At 34.6% G+C, this 27,761-nt stretch overlaps 5 protein-coding genes across 6 annotated transcripts; 2 read left to right on the top strand and 3 right to left on the bottom strand.

Annotated features, from left to right (window-relative positions):
* Positions 1 to 6,366: 6,366 nt before the first annotated feature.
* Positions 6,367 to 7,295, bottom strand: LOC105177896 (uncharacterized protein At1g66480-like). The gene has a single exon (XM_011101181.3). The coding sequence runs from the start codon at positions 6,998 to 7,000 to the stop codon at positions 6,557 to 6,559; it is 444 nt and encodes a 147-aa protein (XP_011099483.1). The 5' UTR covers positions 7,001 to 7,295; the 3' UTR covers positions 6,367 to 6,556.
* Positions 7,296 to 10,546: 3,251 nt separating this feature from the next.
* On the bottom strand, positions 10,547 to 12,080 carry LOC105177897 (uncharacterized). The gene has a single exon (XM_088884449.1). The coding sequence runs from the start codon at positions 11,913 to 11,915 to the stop codon at positions 10,701 to 10,703; it is 1,215 nt and encodes a 404-aa protein (XP_088740575.1). The 5' UTR covers positions 11,916 to 12,080; the 3' UTR covers positions 10,547 to 10,700.
* A 2,708-nt stretch (positions 12,081 to 14,788) lies between these two features.
* SOS4 (pfkB-like carbohydrate kinase family protein) lies at positions 14,789 to 21,131 on the top strand. 2 transcript variants are annotated; one of them, XM_011101184.3, is made up of 13 exons: positions 14,789 to 15,163; positions 15,248 to 15,366; positions 15,504 to 15,597; positions 15,743 to 15,847; positions 16,204 to 16,287; positions 16,567 to 16,640; positions 17,699 to 17,763; positions 18,195 to 18,258; positions 18,535 to 18,600; positions 18,839 to 18,895; positions 19,313 to 19,357; positions 19,453 to 19,506; positions 20,326 to 21,131. In XM_011101184.3, exons 2-13 carry the CDS (start codon positions 15,286 to 15,288, stop codon positions 20,464 to 20,466), a joined length of 930 nt encoding a protein of 309 aa, XP_011099486.1. In that variant the 5' UTR covers positions 14,789 to 15,163; positions 15,248 to 15,285; the 3' UTR covers positions 20,467 to 21,131. The 2 variants fall into 2 exon arrangements, with proteins under 2 accessions (XP_011099486.1, XP_011099485.1); XM_011101183.3 differs by having other exon boundaries at positions 14,790 to 15,163; positions 15,258 to 15,366.
* Positions 21,132 to 21,364: 233 nt separating this feature from the next.
* On the top strand, positions 21,365 to 22,912 carry LOC105177899 (glutamyl-tRNA (Gln) amidotransferase subunit C). The gene is made up of 2 exons (XM_011101185.3): positions 21,365 to 21,705; positions 21,893 to 22,912. The coding sequence occupies exons 1-2, from the start codon at positions 21,552 to 21,554 to the stop codon at positions 22,687 to 22,689; spliced, it is 951 nt and encodes a 316-aa protein (XP_011099487.1). The 5' UTR covers positions 21,365 to 21,551; the 3' UTR covers positions 22,690 to 22,912.
* Positions 22,913 to 22,962: 50 nt separating this feature from the next.
* LOC105178341 (uncharacterized) lies at positions 22,963 to 25,223 on the bottom strand. Its single transcript, XM_011101808.3, has 3 exons — positions 25,020 to 25,223; positions 24,822 to 24,897; positions 22,963 to 24,170 (listed from the first exon to the last, which is right to left on the bottom strand). The coding sequence occupies exons 1-3, from the start codon at positions 25,071 to 25,073 to the stop codon at positions 23,542 to 23,544; spliced, it is 759 nt and encodes a 252-aa protein (XP_011100110.3). The 5' UTR covers positions 25,074 to 25,223; the 3' UTR covers positions 22,963 to 23,541.
* Between the last annotated feature and the right edge of the window lie 2,538 nt (positions 25,224 to 27,761).

Raw genomic sequence — 27,761 nt, 5'->3', positions numbered from 1 at the left:
TGTATTTGGATTGATGAATTTGAATTTAAAGGAAGAATTGCAAATGACTTATTTTGAAAGGAATTTGAAATCCATTCATATTCATCTAAATTTAATTCAAAATTAAAATGAAAGCATTTATAATTTTTTACATATAGAATTATCCAAACATATCCAAAGAATTTATTATAAAGTATTAATGGTAAGAGATAAATTCATATGGGACTTGGTCATTACATACCACACAGTTCTGCCAAAAGTTTGGTTCACACTTCACACATGTGGTCTTCCTCAATAAAGGTGAGGGAGAGTTGGTGCAGCAGTATTGTGAATGAAAGCTTTTCTTATCTTTATATGATTGGACATGGAGAAATAAAAACGCCTTCGTACATATTGCAGATAGTTAGTAGTTATCTTGTCTGTTTGAACCTTAATTTGTCAGTCTTGTACAAGGTGGAAAGTGCTAGTTTGCCAGAAAACATGGTATCTTCAGGGCTATATAGCAGGTTACAGTGTCGCTCTATCCTACGAAACTAGTCTGAAAATTAAACCTTACTCTTGCTTGATCTATGTCATTTTTTGGGTAATCAAATGTTTTTTCAGGTTAATGAGATATTACTATTTTCCTCGCAGTCGAAGAAGGTTGTCTTTCCCCAAGTGGGAACAAGTGGACAGCCCAAGTTGTATACTGTGTAAAGTTAATAGCAGACACCCCATCGTACCACTGATTTTGTATGTAGCCTCTTAATCGTATTTTTTTTTTACGCTTGATTACTCAATATTTTATTTTTGTAGCATTTTGTCTTTTTTTTTTTCACTTTCAGATGATTCAAATGAAAATATTTTGTGTGCGTGAGCACACGCACTCAAAGATGATTGAGCATTGGTTAAAATTATAAATTCCCACCCTATTTAAAAACAAAAAACAAAAAAGAACCAAAAATGAAAAGGGGGAAAAAAAGGTTGAGGGGTCGAGGTTTAAGAAAAATGATTGGAGGGTAAAGTGCAAAACTCCAAAGGTATTATTTAATATATATATAAAAAAAAAAAAAAACCTTGCTATTTAACATACAAGTGTATAAATTCATGTTATTTATCGCATATACACTAAATTGGACAAGAGATGCATTATACGATGTTGACTTGCTCCTCTCTTATTGATGAAGCATTTATGATTTAGGACAGCTTTACACATTACATGTACAGGGAAAAGTAAGAAGGAAATTAGAGAAGTAAAACATGTATAAAACCTTATATAAAGGGATCACCCATGCACACAAGACATGAAATACATAAGTGGAAGGGATAATTTGCATCCTTAAAAAACATCATCTATTTTCACAAAATTAACGGTAGTATGCAACATTGATGCTCTTGATGTAAACTAATTGCATTAATCACCAATACACTAGCAGTTGAAGGGTTGAGACCACCACTACCGTAAGAAACAATATCCCGATCATAAGAGAATTAGTATGTGCAGAATTAGAGTATATAGCCAAATCAAATGGATTATCAGACGGATACACGTTGCCAGGAGGCCCCGTCTCATAAACGAACCCTGGTGGAGGTGGTGGAGTCAGCCCCGTCTCGTATACAAACTGTGGTGGTGGTGGGCTAACATAGACCATCGTTGGTGGTGGCAGTGGCAGTGACGGTGGCGGGGGGCTGCATGGACTCACACAAGGGCATTCCCCACACTTGATGCTTGGATCAGGCACATAGTCGGCCTTAGTAGAAAATGAGGATTGGAGAATGAGCAGAAGAATTACCAACATGCAGGCTGGTTTACTCATGGAGTGAAGGGCAAGAAGAGGTGAGGGGATCCAAACTGAGGGTATGGAATTTGTTAGCAGTACACGTATTAGGGGTAATAGTCCGTATTTAATGGGGATGGAGACTTGGTGTTGTGTGTGTGATGAAGCTCTTTCTATGGCTGTGTAGGTAAGGACTAAGGAGGTCATGAAAGGGAGTTGCATGTGGATGGAGTAAATATGTAGGTCCTCTTCCTACTTTATCATCTTCTTGCATCATACCACCATTCTTAGCCTGCTATACAATCAATTCTATGGTTGAATCAATGGATTTCAATTTTGGAAAATAATTTCAACCAATCATTCATCTTCAAATTACCCATACTAATAAAATTTGAAATTTATCAATATTTCACATATCATAGTTCCCGAACGAGGGTGGAAGCATTTAAAAAATTGCTACTAGTAATTTTAAATCTATCAATCCAAATGTACATGGCTTTTAGGTAATTGAATTTTAAGAGCTTCGGAGTTACGGATTTTAAATCTATCAATCTAACCTTCCTCGTGTACTTCAGCTAATGAGTCGAATAAGACCATCCAACATGATGATAAGAGTTCACAAGTTTTTAGGACTGCATACCATGAAATAAACAACAACTTAAGTATTCATACTTAAAGCCCAATTGTACAGTGCGATGTGGGCCGAATCCAATTAGTGGATTGGGCCCATGAAACCAGATAAACAATGATGGGCCAATAGTCTCTTTCTGGGCTACTTTGGCCCAAAGGCTACATAATAGCCCATATCACCTGCCATGCTAAATGTCTATTGTGCCCTCGCAATTTGAAGCGAAATTTCAATCAACCCCAAATTGGCAAAAGAATAAATGAATTATGCATTATGTAGTCTAATGTAGCATATTATATTATTAAATTAATTAATTTATCATACCCCATGAATAATTTTTTCGAGTCTTATCAAATATTTATCCCATACAAAAAAATAAAGGGTTCCTAAATAATTGCAATAAAATGTTGAATTGTTGATTGGGTTAGCCGCTTTCTTGGACAGTACAGTATTCTTCTACTCTGCTGCTCACCCCTTAACACCTCCTCCTTTATTTATATTGTGGAGGGATAATTACCCCTGAGTTCATATGATGTATGATTTATTTATATAAATTATTTATATTTTTTTAAAAATTATGTGTATATAAATATTTTAAAAAAATGAAAGCATTATTATAAAAATTATTCTTAACTTTTTACTTTCAAAAATGATTTTTGAAATTACTTAAAAAAATAAGAATTAATTTATATAATTAGACTATAAATTAGGAATGGTAAATGTTAATTATTGGAATTGTGGGAAATCGAACAAACTCCAGCGTTGACCCAAGTCAACCAGTCAAGTCCGCATAACATGATCACGTGCCTGGTCATGTGAGTGTTAGAATTCCTGTAATCATATGTAAGTTGATTGCTGATACATAGTGAATTCGAGTTAACTAATTAATTAATTTACATATAAAGTAGGATAAAAATTGTTAAGAGTGTAATAATATTTAATATATTTATATTTAATACACCAAATTAGTTACTTTAGGAAGCTCGACCTAAATATAATAGTATAGATTTACTATAGAAAATCCAATTGGTTGAGTGAATCCTTTATAACTTTTTCGAAAAGTGGATTTTATTCGATTACATTAATATTTTAATAAATTAAACAATATATCAATTCATTATTATAATTAAAAATAATTTAATAATGAGATAAATATCTATACATCTAATGAAAGTTGACCAGATAAGAAATTCTAATTTGAACTGAATTTAGTTAGATCTTAATACATAAAAGTATAATGCACTTGTTCTGTAATTAATGTTAAGTTAAAAAGAAATAACTAATTATATTATTATTATTATAATTTAATTGATTTGATCCACCAAATTTGATATGTGTAAATTTTTCCCCTTAACCACTGGACCGACGGTGAATCCTTTATAATTGGCAGCTTGTATCAACCCTTTACCCAGTGGCGCGACCACTGTCCTCTCAAAGCTCTTAGACACTGATATTGCTTGCCTTCTCTTCTTCTTTCTCAAACTACTATTTCCCCTTAATTAACCCCTCTAATCACCTCATTAGTTACTTTTTAGCAGCAGCAGCAGCCATGGCAAGGCTTTTGCCCACCCTCCCCATGCAAAATCCCCATTCAATTTTACCCCTACCGCTTACCTTCCTCATAGTTTTAACGGCAATTTTCTCGGTCTTCTCCGCGGTAACTTTTCTGTGCGGCTCCCATGGCGAAGAGAAGAAGACGGTAAGATTGAGAGGTAAAAGTAATAAGCTGGCGATGAAGAAAATGGACGGCAGCTTGAGCAGTAAGGCTCTTTTGATGGCGAAGATGATTTCCTGGAGGAAGGTGCAGGACGACGGAGGAGCAGAGGATTCTGATGGTGGTGGAGATGGAGAAGACGACGCCGTTTGGAAGAAGAGGATCATGAAAGGAGACAAGTGCCGCCCCTTGAACTTCTCCGGCAGGATTTTGTACGACTCCGACGGTAATCTTCTGCCGGAGTAGTTGGTGCTGATACGGCTTGATCATTAAGGTGAATGAAGAAGGGTTTATCTATCTCCATTGCCGGAAAAATAATCTTTGATCTGATGTGTATGGTGTTCGAAGGTCATGTTTTGATTTCGGAATTTGATAAGTATAAAGAATGAAATAAAGTATCAAAACCCAGGATATAAATGAATGAACTCCAATTAATGCATTATCATTTACGTTTTTCTGAATTTTCATGGAGTTTGAAAAAAATATATTTAAATTTAATTCAATTAATATATAGTTCAATTTTAAACTCACCCTAACTTTCCTCCGATGAAAATCGAATAATTTGATATTTCTACATATATTTTAAAATTTAAAAATAATAGAGTAAAATTCGAGCCAAATACAAAACTTATCAAACAAGCAAGTTTATTCAAACATGATTTATTATATGTCATGAATCAAGTTCAAAGAGTTGTTGTCGTACTCCAAAGTTTTGATTTATTTTTTAATATTATTTTAAACTATAAAAATATTCATTTGAGTTAATAAAATTATAATTTTATTTTTACTGGCCCTAATGTAGAAGAGTTAATTATAGTTATAATTACACTTCTCATTTAGAGGTAAAAACTTACATAAATACTTCCTAAATTACATTAACACCCCCTATGAGGTATACTGGTAATTTTGTAAAAAACAAAAAATGTAAATGCATCTTACAAAAGACATATAATATTTATGTATTTAAACGTAAACTTAATGAGTGTCCACGTAATTTAGCCAATATTTTTAAAAAATTTGAAAAATAACAAACTAAACATTTCCGAGTAAAAGAAGTGGAGTGTCCAATTTTCAAACCCAACTACCCGAGTCATTTTAGTGGGTCAAGTCAATTTCATTAGAAATTACACTCAAACTGCATAATTATTTACCAAAGATAAAATCAAATTAACCTTGTACCCACTCTAGCTCTATAGTTATTTATATTCAGTTTTTTTATTTCACTTTTATGTTTTATATTACATATTTCATTCATAAATATGTGCCAAGTGCATATGATTCGCATTTTTTAAAAAATATTTTATATACTTAAATTGATGTATGTCTCAATCAGTCATAGTTAAACCAAATTAAGGAATATTTAACATTATACCAAGTTTTCAAAATCATCCTTTGTATATCAAATGGCCCAATCACACACACAAACACACGCATATATATTTATACCAACTATCAAATTAAAATAATTGATAGAAATCAACAATTCTCAAACCAAATTTGTAAAAATTATTTTTAAATAAAAATAATTTATTGCATATTTATTACATCCACATAATCCTAAAACAAAATTAATAAAAAATCAATAAGTCAAATATCAAATTGTAACATCATTTGATCACGAAGATTCAACTATTTGATCAGACCATACATAGAGTCGTCGGCTCCATCGCTAATTCTTTGTTATTTAACGTATCTCCAATTCATACAAGATCTTTTTTTTTTTTTTTTTTGTAATTTTGAATATGTTTACTGAGAAATATTGATATACTAAATTAGTATTTAAATTTAAATGTAATTGATAGTATATTAATGAATTGAATCTTATTTAAACAATTGTTACTCCGTGATTTATATAATTTTGGAGATTTTGCATCGCAGTAGCTAATTTTCTATGTTAAATTCTCTCATTGTTATATCCTAATGTAAGAGTCGTCTGTGTTTTTTTTTCTCTGAAATGCAATGAAAATTGTGATGATATTACAGTGCTTACTTGAATATTAGTGATTTTAGCACAAATTAGCTTTGAAGATTACTAAAGATGTATGTATAATTTTTTAAAAATTATAAATAATTCATATAAACAAATTATAAATTAAGAGGTATAAATATAATTATCTCTTTTTTATAATAATCGGTTCATGGTATCGGTAAGTTTGTAATGTACCGATAATCTAATAATTAATTTATTTAAAAAAAAAGAAAAGAAAAGGAAAATCGTATGCTCGTCAGTGCCAAGCTCTGATTTACAGGTTGCAGATGCAAACAGTTTACCTACTGTTGTTTCCAAATTTTCACCAAAAATCGCAACCACGATTCATGAATATGAACAGCACCAAACATCAACATGTCACAAAACTGCCAACAAATTACATCAGAAGAGAAGTCCCTTTTCACAATCCTATACAATTCTCAGAGCTTCAGTGCACGAGAAGAAGAAAATTTCAGACAAGAGATGCAAACCTTCAATGCATCGACGGCTCAATCCCTGGAGACGACGGCTGAATTCTTCAGACAGAGCTCAACAATTCTCTCACCCACCTCTGCGTCATCTCTACTCTCTTCCATCACTTTCTCAATCTGGGCTCTCGGTACTTTGATCTTAACCCGCACCCGTCCCGCACCCGACCCCATACCGCTCCTCATACGCGCCACAGATCTTGCCCTTCTGCTTCTGGCCGCCTCCGGGAACTCGGGCATTTCTACTAGAAAATAGATCTTTCCAGGCTTAAGTTCCTCTCCGGGCTGTAATTCCGGAGCCCGGATTCCGAACCTCTTTACCGATTCGTGTTCGAGTAAAACGTAGGTCGGTGGGTAATCCTTGAGCACGTCCATGGCGATTGCCGGGGCCTTGAGCTTGAAAGTTTGGCCGTCGATTTTCATGATCTTGGCGGTCTTCTTTCCTCCTCCTATGTTGTTCCCCATTCGTCCATCCACCGTTTTCTGGGATGTGATACAAGGTGAAGCACTAGGGTTGTAATTCTTGACTGTGTGAGGTGTGTGAATCAGTGGAGTCCCGATTAATTTTAAAACTGAAAATTAAGCATGATTACAATGGATAATGGAAGTGAGAAAAGCTGAAATCCCATAATCAGTGGATAGTATTGAGAGAAGTGGGGGATGGTCAGACTCAGAAGGCGGCCCATTTTGTCAGCTTTCTTGTAGAGAATCGATTGCTAACGTAGGAGTGGATAATCTTTGCTTGTTGGCTGTGGCTCTCTTCTTCCTTTCTTAATTTCTATATAAAAATATATATTTGGGTTTTTAATGATTGGTGGGACTGAGATTGATGGGATTGAACCAAGTAAAAATGGATGATGAGATCGATCATTGTGGCAGTGGGGTTCCGCCTTGCTATATACTAGTGTTTACTTTGTGATTTTTCTTTAGTTGATGTGGACCGCTGATGCTTGCAAGGTTACTAAATACATTTCCAAAATTTTATTTAAATCAAGTTCAAAATTGAAATAGTTATATGACCAAGTAAAATATATTTTCCGGGTCATACATCTCAAGTCAAAATTTTAAGTCCTATATCCAAAAAAATAGGATCGAAGAGCATTATTTAGGCCGCAGCAATAGTCTTGTGACGCCTTAAGTCAGTAGTGGTGTTCGCAATAAAGTACGAAAATCATAAATTAATAGAAGCGTTCTGATATATTAAAATAGATGGAATTCGGAAATGATATTTAGTAATAGAGCAACGGGGCTCGTTATAAAGATGATTCTGTTTGGACCTTTCATATTAAATAATGTGAAATATTGATTTCTAGAGATAAAAAATAACTCACGCGATCCAAGCAAAACATAATATTACTCACAAAAAATGCTTAGTAATTTCAGATGTGGTGGAATGCTTTTGGGCCGTTTGACTCGTTTAATGGCAGACATCATATCAGTATTATTATCATTTGTCTCCATGTCAACCAGGTACGCTACCTCTCCACTGGGCGAATCGTAATTTATTTTTCTGTAATATTAAAAATGAGTAAATTATAAATAGTAATTTACTCTTTTATATTTTAAAAAATTAGCGCATTTTACCTAGGTATATAAATTGCTTTCTTTTTTAAAATATAGGGAATAAATTACTACATTGAATAAATTACTATTTTATAAGAGGACTGTTTGTCTATTTTTCATAATACAGATAAATAAATTGCAATTTAACCCCTCCCTACTATTGCAGTATTGTAGGAAAGTCATATATCCAACTTTAAATTTCTCAACCTTCATCCCTTCGGGTTGTACTGGATTTGCGTATCAAATATTGGTTCAAATTCCTTGCCATCTGATAATTGATAGTCTCACTCTTTCAGTCAGTCAAAAATCTAAATCATAATTTGATCAACTTTTATTTTCGACAAAGCACAGAGCGTATGTGTCTAAATTAGGAAAGTTTGTTAAAGTTAGATCCAAATAAAAAAAATATATCTAAATACGTTTAGGTAAGTTTAAATTGTCCAAACGTTATCAGAAAGACAAGAAACAATAAGAACTATAGTCCCGGTTATAGCTTTTCAATGATTAAATATCAGCGAAGTTATAAAGAAATGATAGTGAAGAAGGGAAAAAGGTAATAGGTAGCAAATATTACACCAGAGGCATGAAGGATTCGTATCTATAAATCTTTTTAATTAAATGATTCGCGCGAACCAAAAACAAAAAAATGGTCGGATGGTAATCATAAATCCATACATATTTGGATTCAAAGTCGGCCATGCGGGCCAAGTATCCGTATATAAAAAACACGGATCCTTCCGTGTTTTGTGATTAAAAGACTAACTGGAGGCATTTGCGCACCTACAACCATGAGGTAGTCCTCACGTCAACCTTTTACCAACAGGTAGTCTTATGTTACACATTTTGTCACAACTTTGGTCAACTACTCGAGTTTTTCCAGCCCAATGGGAACTCTTCTTAATATGATATCCGAAGTTGATATTTCAGTAAGACATCAATTTTAGCTATATTTTTCATAGGATATTGCTTCTAAGGCAAACAGGAACGAACTACTACATTTCTAAAACTCAAAGACTAGCACTCGGATTTGGTGATCTTATTCCAATCCTTGTAATAAAAACACTTGGGTAAACTTGAGAGCCAAATGCTGAAAAACTTTCACAACAAAATGAAAGCACGCAAACGGAAGGGCAACAGAAATTACAAGAAATAGATTCATAGATATGTAACTCCGAACCTGATTATTTTGCTAGCATCCTGTCGATCAAGTGGTAGTAGATGTTCGACCATGAAATCAGAGGGCATGCTGAATTACAGAACCTGGTGAAGTACTTTGTGTGGAAGACAGAGTAGTTGATAGTTTACTCTCTGGCAGTTCATACGAGTATTTGCTTATTACCAAAGAGAAGATAAAGACATAGCAATGAAATAGAGCAAGATTCAGATGCATCATCCATAACATCAAAATGATCATTTTCCTTCAGTTAGACGTCAATCTAAATGGTACTCCGGCCAGTCGCACTGTCTCCTTCATCTCCCAATATGTGAATCTACTCTCACAACCAAACAGTTACTCTTACCGATTGCAGAACCAGGAGGCTAAGCCTCAGTTGGCCAACCAAAATTTGTAGGTTACTTAACATACTGATTGTTTTCTTTGAATAGAGCAGAAAACTGGACCCAATGCAAATAGGGACTCCGAGTGCTGCTCTTCACTTCTGGACCCAATGACAAGCAGGCAGAGTACTGGAAGTGAACTTCACTTCTGTGAACAAAATGTCTTGGGCCTGCACAATGAGAGACTTATATTGATAAAATGACTCGTAACTGCAGGGAGGCCCTTCGGGTAAGCTACCTAGAAAAGATTTGATGATAGCCAAACCACTACTCCAGAAGAAAAATCACCAAAACCAACCACACATATCTCCGCATTAACATAAATATTGCTAGCAGATAAAGCAAAAGTTCCAAGTTTCCTAGTGTTCAAACTTCCTACTTCCAACACTCCATACTTTCCTAAGAGAATCCAGCCACAAAACTCAATAGAGATCTAATGAAAATGAGATATCTGTAACAAAAGGTCTATTCCTTATTTCGGTTACTTGAATAAATTACCGTAAATCTATCAGATTTATTTCATCCACCAACTCTTCGAATTTCCAATCTATTTGTTATCAATGGAATTGTAAATATCTACACTTTTACCTGGCACATCTAAACACAGGACTGAAATTCAGTAGGAAAACTTATTAACGAATTCTGAAAAGAGTTTGCTCACCCCCTTCAGACAAATAACTTCTCTGTTTTATCCAGCTAATGTCCTTAACAGCAAAAAGGGCCAACATTGGGATCTCCTGTGCTACTCCTCCCACCATGATAATGCAGAACTCTCCCACCACATCTCTGTTAACTCAGATCCTACACTAGAGACAACACAGATGAGGTACAAACATCATCTAAAAAGATCAGTTTCAACTGTGTGATATATCAATGATAAGGTAGGCCATCTGAATCAAGCTTATTAGAGAAAATTCATATGCCAATTCCACTATTTACAACAATGTTCATACATAGGCAACATTGACATTGAAACAGACCAATTTAGCCTTGCATTTTGATTTCTAGATATAAGATATGTGTAGAAAGGCATAAAAAATACAGTCTACAAAAATTCAGAGGGCAAGGTGGCATCAGGCTTCCCACTATCACCCAAGCCTCCTGAATGCTGCAAATTTTGCAAAACCTGTGGAGGTAAAGGCCCCATTCCCCCTCCTAAACCATCACTTGTCGACCCAAAAAACTGACAGACAAGCCGGGCGACAACCCCAAGAATCTGCAATTGGTTCTGGCAAGCATCAGCATGCATTTGCATCATCTGCTTCTCATGTTCAATCTGCATTTCAACTATTCTCTCCCTCCACTCCATCTCTTCTTCCTCCCACTTCTCCTCCAACTTCATCCTCTGCCTCCTCTCCTCATTGAGTTCCCTCTCCAACCGCATCCGTTTCTCGGTTTCCCTTTTCGCCCAATTAATCTGCATTTCTTCCAATTCCATTTCCTTCCTATGAATACCTTCTTCTCTCTCTTTCAGTTGCTTCTCCATCCGCATTTCCCTCTCCCTTCTTGATGTTTCGCTCTCCATTTCACCAACCTCTTTGCTCCACTCTCTCTCTCTCCTCTTTTCTTCTCTCCTCATAATCACATCTCTCAATTCCAAAACTTTGGCACCCACCATCCTCAATCTCTTTCCTTTAGACCCCTTTTTCAGCTTCTTTCCCCCATCGAAACCCGATTCGTCGTTGCCCTCTTTCGCCCCTCCTTCACCCCCATCACTCACCCCCAAATCACCCCCCTCTCCCTCTTCCCCCTCTTCTTCTTCATCCACTTCTTCATCATCCTCCATCTCCTCACTATCCATCCCATAACCCAAACCCATCACACCGCCATCTCCCAAAATATCAGAAATGCTCTCCTCCCCAAACTTCTTACTGTTCATCTGCCCGCAAACGTTATTACTATCTTTACCACCGTCAATCAACTCAATGTCTCCAAATACCTCCTTGTACTTCAAGAAATTCTCCCAATGAATTTCCCCATCATCCCAGTTGAATTCATTGTTAGAAATTCTGATCTTCTGCTTCACCCCTAGATACTGATGCCGCATGTTCTGCACTTTAATGGACACGTCACGCCAAGACCACTTGAAAGGGAAAGTGACTGGGTCCTGAAGATGGTGCATCGAATTCACGTGGTCCGCGATGGGCTTGAACTTCTTCTCCCGGGTCTTCAGCTTCGCTAGCGTCCCGGAGTTGAGGAGGTCGGCGTATTTCGATAGCAAAGTTTGTTCTTCGACCTCTGACCACTTCTTCCGCTTCATGTTCGATTGGGGCCAGATTCTTCGTGGAATTTGTCGATGAGGATTGAGGGGATTTCGAAGATATGGGAATGGGATGGGGCGGTGCCGCGACAACTCGGGCGACACAGAAAGCCGAGAAGAGTATTGGGGGCAGTGTGCCAAGTTCGGACAAAAGAAAGGGTAAATATGGCATTCGCACCCCAATTTTGTTCTTAGTACTATGTTGTGTGTAATAATTATATATCTGTTGTAATAATTTCCTAAATAGCATCACAAAATGCTTCTTGAATTATTTTTTTTAGGTGTCGTTTCTTTTGTGATATGAATTATTTGAAAGATAAAATAAAAAATATATTAATTATATTACATTTATTTAAAATTTTTGAATTGAATAATTCAATTCATTTATTTTTAAGAGAAGTGATGATTTAGATTGGGCTCGAAAATAAAATTTCGACCCGCATAAAACTCAAAGTAAACACTTTATAATGATATATTGAAATAAATGGTGCCTTAGTGAGTAATAATATCTTATTCTAATGGTTAAGACTAAAATACCGTAAAAAAAATTACGAATTTAGATCTCACCAGATTTATGATTATTTGTTAAAATAAGTTTACTGTAACTTATTTCATTATTTTTTAAAATATTATAATAATCATATTTACTATTTCAAAAAAGATATATATCTTTTTAGTAAAATAAAAATATATTTGGATAGTTATTTGTGAGATCAATTTGAAATTAAAGTAATGGAATAATGAGGTGGGATATTAGAATTACATCACATCTAATATAAATATATATTACTATTAAGATAATTAATTTAAAGAGTCCTCCTTGATTTAATAGAAATAGTTTTGAAATGCCATTCTAGGGGAAAATGTAATGTAGCCTCATGTGATATTGTAAATGTGTATTATTCTTTTATGAAAAAAAATTAGTAATTTATCCCCTATATTTTTTAAAATTAAACAATTTACCCCACTCATTTTAAAAAATACATGGGGATAAATTGCTATTATTTTTTCATAAAGGGATAATTTTTTCATTTACAATATCACATGAATAAATTACATTAAATTCAATTCAAACAGTTTCTTAATTCAAATCAAAGCTTGAAATTTGATTCGTTTTATTACACTATTGAAACAAGAATGTTTAGTACAGTAATATCCGTCCAAAAAAATTTATTTATTTATTGTTTTGTTTGATTCCATTTGTCTATAGATAGTTTTATTTCTTGTGTTAGTTATTTTTCAGAAAAAACTATATTGAATTGCAAAGTTGATAAATCTAAAACAATTTGATGAGATTTTGCTCTGGCATTATGGAATTTTCCATTTATTTTAATGGGTCAAATTGTGATTTGAGAAATATTTTGCATCATCTTATAAAATATTTTTCAAATTTTAGGAACACATCCAGACACCATATTATTTTGGCATATCACCGATTCTTATTTCTCTCTCAAAGTTTTGTTGATCATCTCATAGTGTCATAGGAAAATTGTAAATTTTCTCGTCAGACATTAGTTTATCGTACAATTTTATTATCCGTAAATAATGACTTTTTCTCAATCGTACTTGTACTTGATTTTTTCAGTGAATTTTTCCAACAAGCCAAGCAAATACAATACGTACGTGTAAACATAAATTACAATTGTTTGCAAAATCCATACAATGATATGTCAATGGGTTTGCACACATCAAGTAAAAGTGCAACTTTGGGCATAAAACATATTAAGACAACCAAGAAGCTCTGCAAGGGACATTCCTCATTGTTAGGAACATCAATCAATCAATCAGGTGGCACCAAGTATCCAACAACATCAACCAGTTAGCTAGCGTCTTATATTGGCATTATGTTGGGTAAGGACAAGCACAAATATGTCACACGCTTGGCGCATCGGCCAAGGAAATGTCTAAACAACAACCTGCTGCGGAACCATGAACCTTGCTTGGGCATGTTTGTTTGGCCTGCGCACACAAGTCTGCTTGCCATGTGTGCGCATGCGCAAAGTAGCGTGCGCCTTCCCACATCAAGTGTGTGGTAGTCCACCCTCATGCACCACCGTCAAATATATCTCTTACAGTACGTATCATGCCAACACCGTATATGAATTGGCAAACAAGTGTATTATGCCAGGCATAACCTTTTCTAAGGGACAAACCACATGGCTACTACAAAATCAAAGTTAGTAAAACAAGCGTAAGAACTTGTCCCCAACATCTTAAGTAATTCCAATGAGATGAAAAAATTATCTTTCCCCCTCCAAATAATGCTTGCCAAGCTGCACAAATTAACTATGTATTTTATTGGTAGAAGACTAATTACCCTATCTCTTACATTTATAAACCCCTTTTATTCTCTCATTGTCTCTCCTTTATTGAACTATCTGATTGTACCACCTAAGGCAGAATGAAAAAAGTTTCAAAAAATAAAAAAGACAATTTATAAATTGCACGTTATTTCTAAAAACAACATTGATTGAATTTGGCCCGCCATCGTTCTTGAAAGTTGCGTATAGTAATACGCAATTTATTTTCTTTGTTTTCTTTTTTTTTGTACATTATTTCTTATTTAGATAATATGGCATTCATTACCCATTTATCATTCTAGGATTCATAATCCGAGTTTGAATTATTGGAAGATATGGCAGGAGTAAATCTATGTCCTGACTAATGTATTAATTTTTATATGATTAGATTTCTATTTTAACCGATATGTAATAATAGATTAACTCTAAAGCATTTGATCTATACCACAATCATTTTTGATTGATTTGTTGGGCATGACGTCTGAGTTCTCATTTATGAAACAAAAAATAAAAATTTAATTGTATTCACTTAATTATAAGACAGGTGTTTTTAATTTTTAAACCCTAGAAAGTGGAGTAACCTGAGTTATCACTTATCACCTTCACTTCTCACTCTGGGGAGCAATGCCAATGGCGTTGAAACCAAAGCCAAATTCCAATTTCCTGTATCAGTAACGCAAATTCCCTTACTGCCCTTTCCATTGCTGCACTCCCAAATCAGCACCTACTCCTCAGTACCCAGTCAAGCCACGCAACTATTAAATCTTTTTTTCCTTTTTTTTCTTTTTGGTGGATTAGGCCACTTATTAATTGATAATTAATTCTTGCAACGCTTGCAAGAAACCCTCGAGAGTAGTCATCAGATTACACCTACTTGTTTATGTTGGAATCTGTATTCATTGGTATTGGACTGAAATCAGAACTCATTCAAAGCTTCTTCGTTTTCAGGTGGGCTTTTCTCTTTCTTCAGCTCTAGTGTATAAAATGGCGTGATTATGGTGTGTGTATACCTATCTTATGTGGGTTTTGAAGGGAATGTTAGGTCGAGGAGGAGCATAAAGAAGTCGGTTATGGCGCCTCCACCGGTTCTGGCTTTAGCGCTGCCATCAGGGACGGGTCGGGTTCTGAGTATTCAGTCGCACACTGTTCAGGTCTCTCTCTGCTTGATCTAATTTCAAAGCTGTTCTATTTCTATGTTTTCTGAGTTGAGAATGATCTTGAATGATACCGAGTTTGTGATGTATTCAGCTTCGTGTTCTGGGCATTACTGAATTTTGTTTTACTCCAGGGATATGTGGGCAACAAATCGGCTGTCTTTCCTTTACAATTACTCGGTTATGATGTTGACCCAATCAACTCAGTACAGTTCTCAAACCACACAGGCAAGCTGCTTATATCACTTCAGTCAAACAGTCTGGGTTCAGAAACACGGTGCAAGGTCATCTGTGAATCTGTACATGTTCAGGGCATGTTACTTGAGAGAAATATAGGTTCTTTTTTGGCCTAATTACACCAAGATTTGTGCAGGATATCCTACTTTTAAGGGTCAGGTTTTGAATGGAGACCAACTTTGGGATTTGATAGAGGGCCTTGAAGCTAATAATTTATTGTATTATACACATCTACTTACAGGTATGCTAAAGCATACCAGATTACTACTTCAGTGGAGCATTATTTACGTGTAGTTATAAACATCTTACTTATCCTTTAAAGTCGAAGCTTATTTGTTTTTCAACTGCATGATCGATTCTCATGAAGAGACAACCCTGTAGTTTAAAAGCAAGTGTAATCTCAATATTGTCAATTTTATACCTTTCATTCCATCAATTTTTTAGCTAATAGTACATGCTTGTTTCCATTTCTGTTTGAAGCTTCTGCTTGCTTGTGTTTAGGGTGCTAAAATCTATGTCTGTTTTTATGCTATTAATGTTTTTGTTCACTTAATATATATTCCTGTCTCCATTTTATTGATTAATTGAATATTGTAGGTTATATCGGTTCAGTCTCCTTCTTGAATACTGTTCTAAAAGTTGTCGATAAGCTAAGATCCATCAACCCCAACCTTACATATGGTAAGTAAACCTGCTATAGTTGACATAATGTTGTTGTTATAGTGCTCGGAAATCTTGTTCATAATTCCTTTTATGTTAAGCATGAACTCTGGTAGGTCCTGTACAAGGGTGAATGAGTCTGCACAGGATTTACTACACTGTTTTTCCAGTCTAAGAGGGACCTTTGGTGTTGATCAAGTAGAGGGCAAATGATTTTCAACCACTTACATGAACCAATTTTTGGCCTGATATAATTTCTTATTCTGCGGCTATATTTTGTAACTGGACCTTTCTTGTCAGTTTGTGATCCAGTATTAGGTGATGAAGGAAAGCTCTATGTCGCTCAGGAATTGGTATCTGTATACCGAGAGAAGGTATTTTTTTCTATTTTGGACTTTTCTTTCATTAACACTACAGTTATTGAATCTAGCAGCTTGGTTAAGGGACTAGTTCAAGTGGGTTGTTAGTTCAACTGCACTGTCAGTTAGTTGAACTACCAGGTGGCAAAACCCTTCTTTTGCATCATTTGGAAAAAAATTGAACTTATGAAGTGGATTAAGTTATAGGTAGATAACTGTCCAATGGCCTGTTCCTTTTGAAAGTCTTATTCTGGTAAAACAATTACTGAGAATATGTTATATCAGTGGAACATTTCAATTACCATTGGTTTCTCCGAGATACATTTATGTGATCTTTTACCACAAAAGAAGAGGGTACTCATGCATATATTTTATGAAAATTGAACTTCGGCCTTGTTATGATTAAATTAGAGAACTGAGCTGGTATGATGGAGTGGTAGAGAGGCTGGCCAGTTCCAATTACCTACAAGTTAAATGACTCTTTGCTTTCAGAGGAATTTTGTTTGACTTTTTTCAGTACAATTCCTTTTTAGTTTTTATGCAAGCTCCTGAGAGGTGTATGGCTCACAAGCTAAACTTCCAGATGCAGTAGTGTTGCATAGAGGCAGGGGTGACAGTTTCTTATGCTTGATCTTTATAAGTCTTTCAGTTGTGGTGCTAATAAAGTAATATAAATATTTTGTTGTTTTTATGATATGTTTATTGGTGTTAACAGTAGAAGGATTGATCAGCTTTATAATTGATGCACTATGGAAGTTTATAACCTTGCTCGATTTAATTACCCTAGTCATAAGTTTGATGTATTTCTAATTTTGTCAATAGAAGTAAATTTAGATTTGTCCTTATGTTGCATACCTTTCTTTCAAATGGATGATACTCATATCTGAGGATTTACAACATAAAGAAAGAAAAGACAGTTTGATATCCTAACTACATTTCTTTCAAATGGATGATACTCATATCTGGGGAAAATTAGAAAGAAAGAAAGGACAGTTTGATATCCTAACTACATAAATTGTCATCCCTATCAGACTTCTCTTATGGTAAAATTGGTATTGCCTCTTTCTGAGTAGGTTGTCCCTGTTGCTTCTATGTTGACTCCGAATCAATTTGAGGCTGAACTGTTGACAGGTTTCAGGTATTTGTTCATTGACCCAGCACGAGATGATTGACAACTAGCATATTTATGTTGTATCAGTATGACCATATCTCATGGATCTTATCTAAAACTTGCAACATAACGAAGTTGACTCCTGGGCTCATGTTGGGTTCTCTTTATTTCACTCTCTTGATACCAGCTATGACTTTGAATGAAACTTAAAGAAAACCTGTGTTGCATTTATGTGTTGCAAAATTGAGTTCTTCATTACACATGTACTTACTGAGAGAACTTAATTTATATTTGTTATCATTAGTACGACACCTGGGGAATTGGCGACTTCTGATAAATAAATACATTACTTCTGCATTAAACAAAGAAAACCTAGTCAGCCAATTTTGATTTCTTATCATTTTTTTTTTTGTTATTATTCATTGTTTTCACGGCTTGGTTGTGTTATATTTCATCAGAATTGTATCTGAGCAAGATGGTAGGGAAGCTTGCAACATTCTCCATGCTGCTGGACCATCAAAGGTTTGCTCAAACTTAAATCCTCAAATTTTCAGTTGTAACTTTTAATGGGTTTTGAAGTTCTTTTCCTTGATTAATCCAATGGTTCTTCTCTAATCTTAAGAAATTCAGAGGTAATAAAACAGAATATCAATTCCTTAAGATCACTTACAGAAGCATTTCTGAGCAAAGTTGCGATAAGTTCACATGTTTCGTGTAAAAGCAATTAAAACTACTACGATGATGCTATGCTTAACTTATTATTCTATCTATGTTTTGAAGGTCTATGTTGTCTTTCAGGTTGTCTTAACGAGCATAAATATAGATGGCAATCTTCTTCTAATTGGCAGCCATCAGAAAGAAAAGGTATAGAGACACACAACTCCAAAAATGGGTACTGTTATCTCCAGTCTAAATGGATGGATGAACAAATGGAGAAGTAATGTTGTCCTCCATGTCTCTCTTGAGCTGCCTAATTCTTTAGTGGCCTGCTTCTCCATGAATGTTTGCTTTGGACTTTTACTCTATACCTTGAAAATTGGCATTGCAATACAAGTTATCACATATATTCACATTCTTGTTTGGACAAATTTGACTTTGATAGGGTCAACCTCCTGCACAGTTCAGGATTTCAATTCCCAAAATTCCCGCATATTTCACGGTATGCAATGACTCATTTCTGAACCTTGGTTCCGTCTGAGATATTAAATTTGAATGTTTTGTCATCTAACATCGTATATATGTCTTGGTTGAAGGCTACTTGAAATAAATTGAAGTTTCCTTAATGCTTTTAACTACATGAGGTTATTTTGGTATACATTTCTGAGATACATGCTTCCATCTAGAATGTATCAGCTGGTTCAGGGAACTAATTGATTTGGTATCATTAACAAACTATTGAGCAGGGAAGTAGTTCATTTAGCATCACTGACAAAGTATTAGGTATATTGATTTTGATGCTTCCCTAAAACATTTGACTGAGTTGAAGCTGCAGAGTAATATTCCATGTCAGACAACCGGCATGAAACAATTATCCTGTGCTTAGATTGCTGTTCTAAGAGTGAATTTTTGTTTGCAGGGAACGGGAGATCTTATGACTGCACTTTTGCTTGGATGGAGCAATGTAATGCTTGCAATCCTTAAATTGAGTCCTTCATGTTATCTTTTGCATGTTACTTAGCATCATTTCTTACACTACTTTGTTCTTTGTTTATGCAGAAATATCCCGACAACCTTGACAAAGCAGCAGAGCTTTCTGTATCAAGCTTGCAGGTATTTCTGCTGCTTTTTGTTGGTATTACACTATTTTCTAGTATCTTTATCCAGACCCTGGTTTGGTAATTCAGTAACTTGGTAATCCTGATAATTTGGATGATAACATGTTGCAAAAGCAACAGTTAGAGGTAATGACTAGTGATCAAGGAGTGAAACAGTGGTTTCTGCTAGATAATCTCAAACTTGAGACGCATGAAGGAGTGAAACAGTCGCCTTGCTGTCACTATTTTGTCGCTATTCTAATGGATAAAGCAATTAATTGCTATTCAAGATAATGAGGCACATCTCGTGGGAGCAATCATCAAGATTCTATTAGCACAAGTTTCACGTAAATCATAGAGAACTATAATATAGTTGAATTGTTGTTTCTGATCGAAAATCTGCCTGGTTCACTTTCTTAATTTATGTATCATCTATAAAGATTCAGATCTCTACCTCATATTGTCTGACAAACTGCATTGGCAGTTTGTGGTTCTCCCAAGATGACTTTGCATACCTATAATATGAATTATTTGCACTCATATGTTGATCTTGGTAAAACACGTTAAGGGATCATTGATTACCTATTAAAGCTGTTAATTCTTTAATTTCCTTACATTTCCTCAGCGCATCTGAATCCTAAATAGAATCACAATAATTTACTAAGAAAGTTATTCTGCCACCACAAAGGGCTATAAGATGAAAAAGAGAGAAAGGTGTTGGGACGACTCCATGCTAAATCTTTTCCGTCTAAGAAATTATTTCTTTAAGTTTACTGTTTTACCTCTGGTTTTACAATATACTTTAATGGCCTGGAAAATTGTTTTCTTATTGCAGGCACTTCTGGTTAGGACAGTAAACGACTATACAAGGGCTGGGCATGATTGCCAGTCAAGCAGTTTAGAGATTCGTTTAGTACAAAGTCAAGATGATATTCGGAACCCTGAAATCAAATACAAGGCTGAGATATACAACTAAGATACTTGTTGCATTGTTTCTGCACCCGTGATAAAATCCATTCAACACAATATCTATATACAGTTTAGTTAACAGGTCCTTGGTATGAACAAACATGAAAATAGATACTGTAATTTTGCGTCCGGCAATAGGGATAAAAGAGTCCATGTCGTGGCGTGAATTTTCATCCTCTGTGTTCTATTTTCAATTGGTTTCATGGAATACGTGGAGATAAGAGGTAATTGGGTGAGAAATGGTATCGATGAAGCGCCTCTCAGTGCCATGATTATGCAAAAATTGCAGGTAAAGTAGAAATAGGAAGTGTGTTTCTGTACTTGAATGTAGCATTTGGTGGGCTTTGAAGTGTTTGTAGAAACTGTTGTAAATGGAGATGTGAAAAGCCTCTGCAAAAGTTGCAGATTTTAGTTTGTAGCTAAAATTGAAGGTGTTCTAAAATAGTATTGAACACCAGGAAAAAGTTAAAGTTGGAATGTGCAGGAAAGATCAAAATTGGGGCCACTTGGGAGTGAAAAGAGTTTGAAGGACAAAAATATGTCCAAAAGCAAGAGAAGTAGAGCTTTGGGTGCTCTTAGATTTTTGTTTATTTTTATTTAAATTTGTACGAAATGAGTTGTTTGGTGACAAGATAAAAAAAAATCATGGAATAATTATATTATTTTTATTTACGCAGGTTGATTCAGTTTAATTATTATTGGGTTTTTTGTATTAAAACGGACCTTCGTAATACAAAATAAACAGCCAAGTCCTGAGATGTTCATACAATCTAATCATGCAAAGTAAACCGATTTGTTTATGTACATAAAAATGAAATAGAAAATATAAACATAAAACAGTTTATATATATATATAAAGATTAAGTTATCGTATTCTACACTATAAATTCTGTTTTATGGAATCAGCTCTTGCTAAAGATAAATTAAACGCATATCGCTAATCAAATTATATATTTATTAATATTAATACAGTTATATAATCATCGTTTGTTAAAAAATAAAAAAATAACTTTGAGTGAAAGGCGTAGTGTTGGAATTACTTGGTTAAAATAGTATAGGAATTCAAGGTTGAAAGTTAGTTGAGCAACAGAAATGGCCCGGAGACTGTCTTCCCGCCTGCCTCATCTTTTCACCATCGCAAAAATCCAATTACGCACCCCTGTTTCCACCCCTACATCGCTGTATTTTTCAGATGCTACTTTTCAGTATTCAAGATTTCTTGGCTGTTCATACCCCATGTTCCAAGGTGAGATGTCCATCCAATTATGTAGCCTATCTGTTTGTGTTAAGTGCTCAGTGGTAGTTGAAGGCCTTTTTCCGAGCAGAAGATTTTGTAATCAGTTGTATTAATTAGATGGGAAGGGTTCGTTCATCTATTTCATTTGTGTTTATGCTGATGACTTGAGCTTCTTCAATGTTTTGTCCCTTTTCAGCTTCTCGTTCGTATGCTCGGAATAGGCGCCCAAGTTATGATCTCTTTGGTGGTAAAGTTCCGACAGCAAAGGAGTTCAAGAAAGAGTGGGCGAAACAGATGGAGGACGAAGAGGATCATCTGTGGACGGGAAGTGAAGATGATAGTGATACTGAAAGGGATGATCATAGCCAGCTCAAGAAAGAGATAAAAAAGGCCAAGCAGCGGGCAAAGGAGCGTTCTGATCGTATTGATGCTGATGATAGTGATGAACTATACAGTGTGTGGTCGGGAAGCGACGATGAGAAGACCCTTTGGACTGGTGATGAAGGAGATGATGAAGAGGATGTACCTACAGAACCCTTCCCGAATGAGAGAAGTGATGAGTACATTGATCAGTTGTTTGAGTTTGAGGATAAACCAAAGTATCGAACTCTCACTCAAGCATTGAAAGATGAGGAGGAGCCGGAAGAGTTATCCCCTGGAAAGCAAGCTCGAAAACTGGCTGTGCAGAATGCTCTCAAGAAATTGAAGAAGGGGCCTGATGGGCGGTATACTAACGTGTGGGAGGTCATGAGCGATTTGGACATTCTCATCGGAGCATTTGAGAACATTATCTCAGGACCAGAATATGAAGAGCTTAGGCAAGGTGGGCCAAAGAAATTGAACATGCAATTTTTCAAGGACATTCAAGCTCGTATGAGGGATCCAAACTATAAGTTCTCACCTGAGATGAAGTTAAAACCGAAGAGCAAGCTGGTGCCAAGAAAGAAATGGCAGAAAGCACAGTCAAGACGTAGAAAGGCACAGAAGCGGTAACACAGAGGTGGCTGTTTCTGTGCATCTAGAAACATTACACATAACTCTCTGATCTTCTAGAACTAGCTTACATGTGTCTTAGTTCTTGTTGCTTGTGATTATGATGCAGTCGTAAATCCCAAAATAGTTGTTATATGCTTTTATTTGTCTGAACATGGTAACATTACTTTAATAGATATATTTCTAAATCCAACTTTCCGGTATATCTATTCATTTGCTACCATGAGAACAGTTGATTACTGGAGCATATTTATCTCATTCATCTTTCTTTGAGCAGCTAGACATGGGCACACATAGACTCACTATAGAGACTAAGACACATATTGGTGATTGCCTTCAGAATAATGCTCTAAATCTAACAAGTTATATTGTGTAGTTGCTAATCCCTATGTTGGAGTCGCTAATTCTTATGTTCCGTTAACACAAGGATATAGAATGCTGTAGTAAAGTTTAACGTGCTGTTGATACCGTGGATTCATCCACCAACAGATTGGACAGAGTCACAGTCTTGGTAGTTTCTCTAAGGTAAAGGTTTCTGCATGTTAAGGATTCACAAAATTTTTAAACTGCACGTGTGTCATTTCATAAGATTAAGAGAAGAAGCCGACGCATCTGCATTTTCTGACTGTATGTTTTGCTAAATAATGTAAAAGATATATACCCTTAAAATGAGATTGGCTGAATTCATGTAAGTTCAGAAACACGCAATTAACTGCAGTTATAGTGTTACTGTCTTCATAGTGGATCACACTAAACCTACTAGCTGAAAGCCCTAGTTCCGATATGCTAGCAATATATATCAGCTTATACAATTGAGCTATTAATTTCTGAAAGTATTACTGGTCCATATTGTTAGCCGATAGATGGAAGCAAGTTAAAGGCATGCATCTTCCTCAGTGGTTGATGCATATAATCATTCTCCATGCTGCTTGTGGGATGCAGATCAGGCATGTTCATGTACATCATGGGATGATATGGATGGCTGTACCATGGTCCTGTATTCATCATTGCTGGGTGTTGATAAAGATATCCGTAAGCTGGCAATCCTGCAGATAAATTTTTGACCCCTTCAAATCCTCCGGGAGTAGCATAGCTGGGGAAATTCATTGTAGACTCCATTCTGCCATCCCTGCTGCTCATCCCGTTGATGATTTCTTCTTTCCAACCTAAAAATTCACCATCCATCTGCATTTTTGCTATGTGATTGTTGTTCAGAAATCTTTCCAACGCCCACTTGTCGACTTCTTCATCTTCTGGATTGGCTGGCAGAGGCTTGAATTCCCCAGAATCCAGACTGTCTATCAGACTCTGCTTTTGGTTCAGCTGAGTTTCATCTTTAAGCCAGCTATTACTCTGCCTTGGAGACCAAAGCTCTGCATGTTTACCAGATTTGACTAATTTCCTTATCAAAATCGTGCTATCAATGTTTCCTGATACAGTCACCTTGTTTTCTTCAGCATCTATTTTCACTTCGTATACACCTATATCGTCAAACTCAACCACATTAGAGTATGAAGACATGTTTTGCTTCCTTTGACAAGTGAAAACAGGCATGAGACTTGTTTGGTTGAAAAGTAAAGCAAGATTTTAGTTTTTGGAGAGATACAAACATTTTCTGCATTTTACACATGATGAGGAGTTAAGCAAAACGATGAATGTATAATGTTAGCAGCTAATCTCAACATCTAACAATTTTACCATATTGAGAATGAGTTCTGTGACAACTATAAGCTGATTTGTCAGAGAGCACATAAACCAACAAAATGCATCATTGTTTCCATTTAACACTATCCTGAAGCGCCCAATCAGTTAACAAATGTTTCCTTCAGTACACGGAAAGAAAACCAATTCTGACGGGAATTTGTCTGCTTCTGTGGCCTGCTTTGGGGTACTGGCGTACTATATATTCACAATGTTATAACATGTTTAATTCTTTTATAACTTATTTTTCAGGTTTTCATTTCGACAGCTCAAAAAGAACTGCCGAAAGAGCAAAACACTGCTAGGAAAGTGAAGTCTGACAAAAAAAACAAACAAAGAATGCAGATAAAACATCAAAAGATGGAAAATTTTGATGATCTTTCTTCTATATGGGGGTGGAGGGAGGGTGAGTGTTCTTACTTCTTTCTTACCTTGGACTTTTAGTAGTGATTTCTTCACTTTCTGCATGCAGCCTTCACAATGAATATGAACCTTCAGAACGAAGGTCTGTAAAAGAACCATAGTATATTACTAAGAAGATAACAAAGTATGATTTGTAGGAAAACTAATAAAACAACTTAAATGCATGATGATGGTCATGAAATGGGAGGTATGTAATTTATGTTCACCTTCATCTTCACAAACTCAAAGCTATTTTCCTCCTGCTGCTGCTGCTGAGACATTTTCCACATGATTGATGGGTTACTTGGGCACTTTCTAAGTGGCAACAATTTTCTTGCCTTTTTAGTGGTTTACATGAGATGAGAATATGTTGTTGAAGTGGTACTGTACTGTAGCAGGAATGGGGGAATATTTCAGACAAGAAACATACCATGCAAAACATCTCTACGACCCTACAATACATAGGCCTGAGTACCCGTAAGAAAGTTGTGATTTGACTGGGCTCAGTCTTTGATTGTTTGCAGTGAGAAAGCATTCTTCATGCCTCTGTTGTCCTGTTGTGGTGTTCCCATTTGGACCCTTTATGGAGATTTGGCTTGTACAAACTTCCAAAGTAGGGTTGCATAATTGGAATATTGAAGGTTATAAATTAGCTATAACTCTTGGTTTCTCTTAAGTTTGATACAATTACAAATAGATTTTTTATAGTTTAAAAAATTATATTTAATACTTTATCTTCATTCAACAAATAGATTCATTTGTTAGTAAAATTCTATAATTTTCTGACGTCGGCCAAAAGGTTGCATGAAATTTCAAATTTACCACTGGTTGATATATAAATTTATTGTAGGTAAAAAGAAAAATCTTTTCTGAACAAACTATCCTTATGTGAGGATGTATAAGAGTAGTTTGGTCAGAAAATTTCAATGGGGGTAAATATAGATTTTCATTAAAAGAATTTACTGATATAAGCAAATTCCTAAATTTCGACTAACGGATAAATGGATGCAAATAAACAATAAAAATATTGGATATAATTTTTCAAATCAACAAAATTTATATATAATTACGTCAGCTTTGGACAGTATAATTACCCCCCTAATAATAATAAAGGCTGCACAGGAGAAGAAACGCCAAGTTAAGGTGGTGACCCCAAATTGGGCAGTAGATGAGAATTTCTATCTTGAAATGAAAGGAAAAATAGTAGAAAAATTGCATGGAACAGAGTTGATTTTTAATTATGGGCAAACATAATTATGACATTAGAAAATCCTAACTCCGAAAAAATTGAAATAATTACCTAAATATTATATTAACTAATTATGATTAGATCACAGAAGCTACTTTAGTTGTTTGCACAATTACATTGACACTATCTATCAATTTTTCCACCAAAATGCCGTGCTTTTGAAACTGGGCATAGAACCCGTCAAAAGTTCCACCAGATTTTTACCAAAAAATTCAGAAATAAAAATGCTGGTGTGAAAAGAAAAACACCATTTCATAACAAAAATTAAAAGAAAAAAAATCATTTCACAAAAATTCAACTTATTATTTGGATTAATTTATAGCAATAATTTGGATCAAACTAGTTAATATATATATATATATATATATATTGATTTGATTCTAATTATGTACTTTTGTAAATTCAAAATACTTAATTTAGTCAAATGGTCTGATGTATGAATCTTGTTGTTTCTAATAAAATTTGAAAATTTTAAATTATTATTATTTTTTGCAAAAGTTGACTTAACACTTGAAAGTTGAGGACGACGAACTACATTAGAGATGTGAATAAGAAATTAGTTGAGGACGACGAACTACAATTTTCTTTTAGTTGATTCAATTGGTCGGTCTAATAATTTTATAATTTATTTGATTTCAAAATATTATCAAATGTAGCTAAAAGGACCCTTTCACTAAACGACCACAAGAAACATTTTTTTCCTAAAACAAACAAACTAGAATTTGTATAGCACTTTGTATGAATTTTTCAAACTCAAGAGGATTCATATATTTTAAAACAACTACAGTATTTTATTTTTCACTTATAAATAACAAATTTACGAAATACATCAATACTAACATGTCAGTAAGTTGATATATTCACAAGTATCCTTAAAAATATTTAATAAATATCGAGTTATCAATGTATATATAACCACAAATGCGCAATAACTTATTTAAAACAACTCATATATTGTATACTTTTCAGCAGTCTTATTAAACACTTGCAGCAACAATAACAATGTAATGAAATCTAAGAAGCAAGACAGTCTGCAGTCTTTCCAACATGTCTTAATTTCCCCACAACAATGATTTTAAGTTCAGTTAATTATGTCTGAAAAGTTCATCCTAATCGCGCCGGAAATATTTGTCTCTACTTTCTCGCTTTTATATAAATCTTTTCACTTTTGAGCCACTTTAAGATGGAGTAATTATATTTAATTCAGTGGATGATCGCTTTTTTGTCGAAAAATCAAAGCACTGTCAAATTACTCAAACTGCTTTTGAATTTATTTATTTTTTTATTATTATTCTAATATTATCGTAATGATAATAAATATTTAAAAAAAATTCAACTTTTTTCCTTTTTATTTTTTATTATTTGAGGCTCCAAGAACGATATATAAGATTTTAAATTCAAATTCTACTAGCTTTGTGTATTTCTTTTGTAGTTATTGAGTAATTATAAATTATTGAATTATAAAATTATCGATTGTTGATTATTGTATAAAATCGTTCATGATTCGTATTGATGATATATGTAATGATATAATTATATTCGATCAATTTCTTTTTTTTAAGAAAAAAATATTGAAATATGGATGTACTTAGGTAGGATTAATTAGCATGCTTTAAAGATTAAAGCATATATATTTGATAAGGATTGGTAAAGGGTAGATGTAATCATTTATTAATTATCTTGGGATCTAAACCTAGCTTGCGGCTATTAAAAAATAGTG

Source organism: Sesamum indicum, linkage group LG9 (assembly GCF_026168435.1).
Source record: "Sesamum indicum cultivar Baizhima isolate 11 linkage group LG9, ASM2616843v1, whole genome shotgun sequence".
Lineage (NCBI taxonomy): Eukaryota > Viridiplantae > Streptophyta > Magnoliopsida > Lamiales > Pedaliaceae > Sesamum > Sesamum indicum.
The sequence above is the reverse complement of the archived record's forward strand: the minus strand, read 5'-3'. Positions and strand labels throughout refer to the sequence as shown.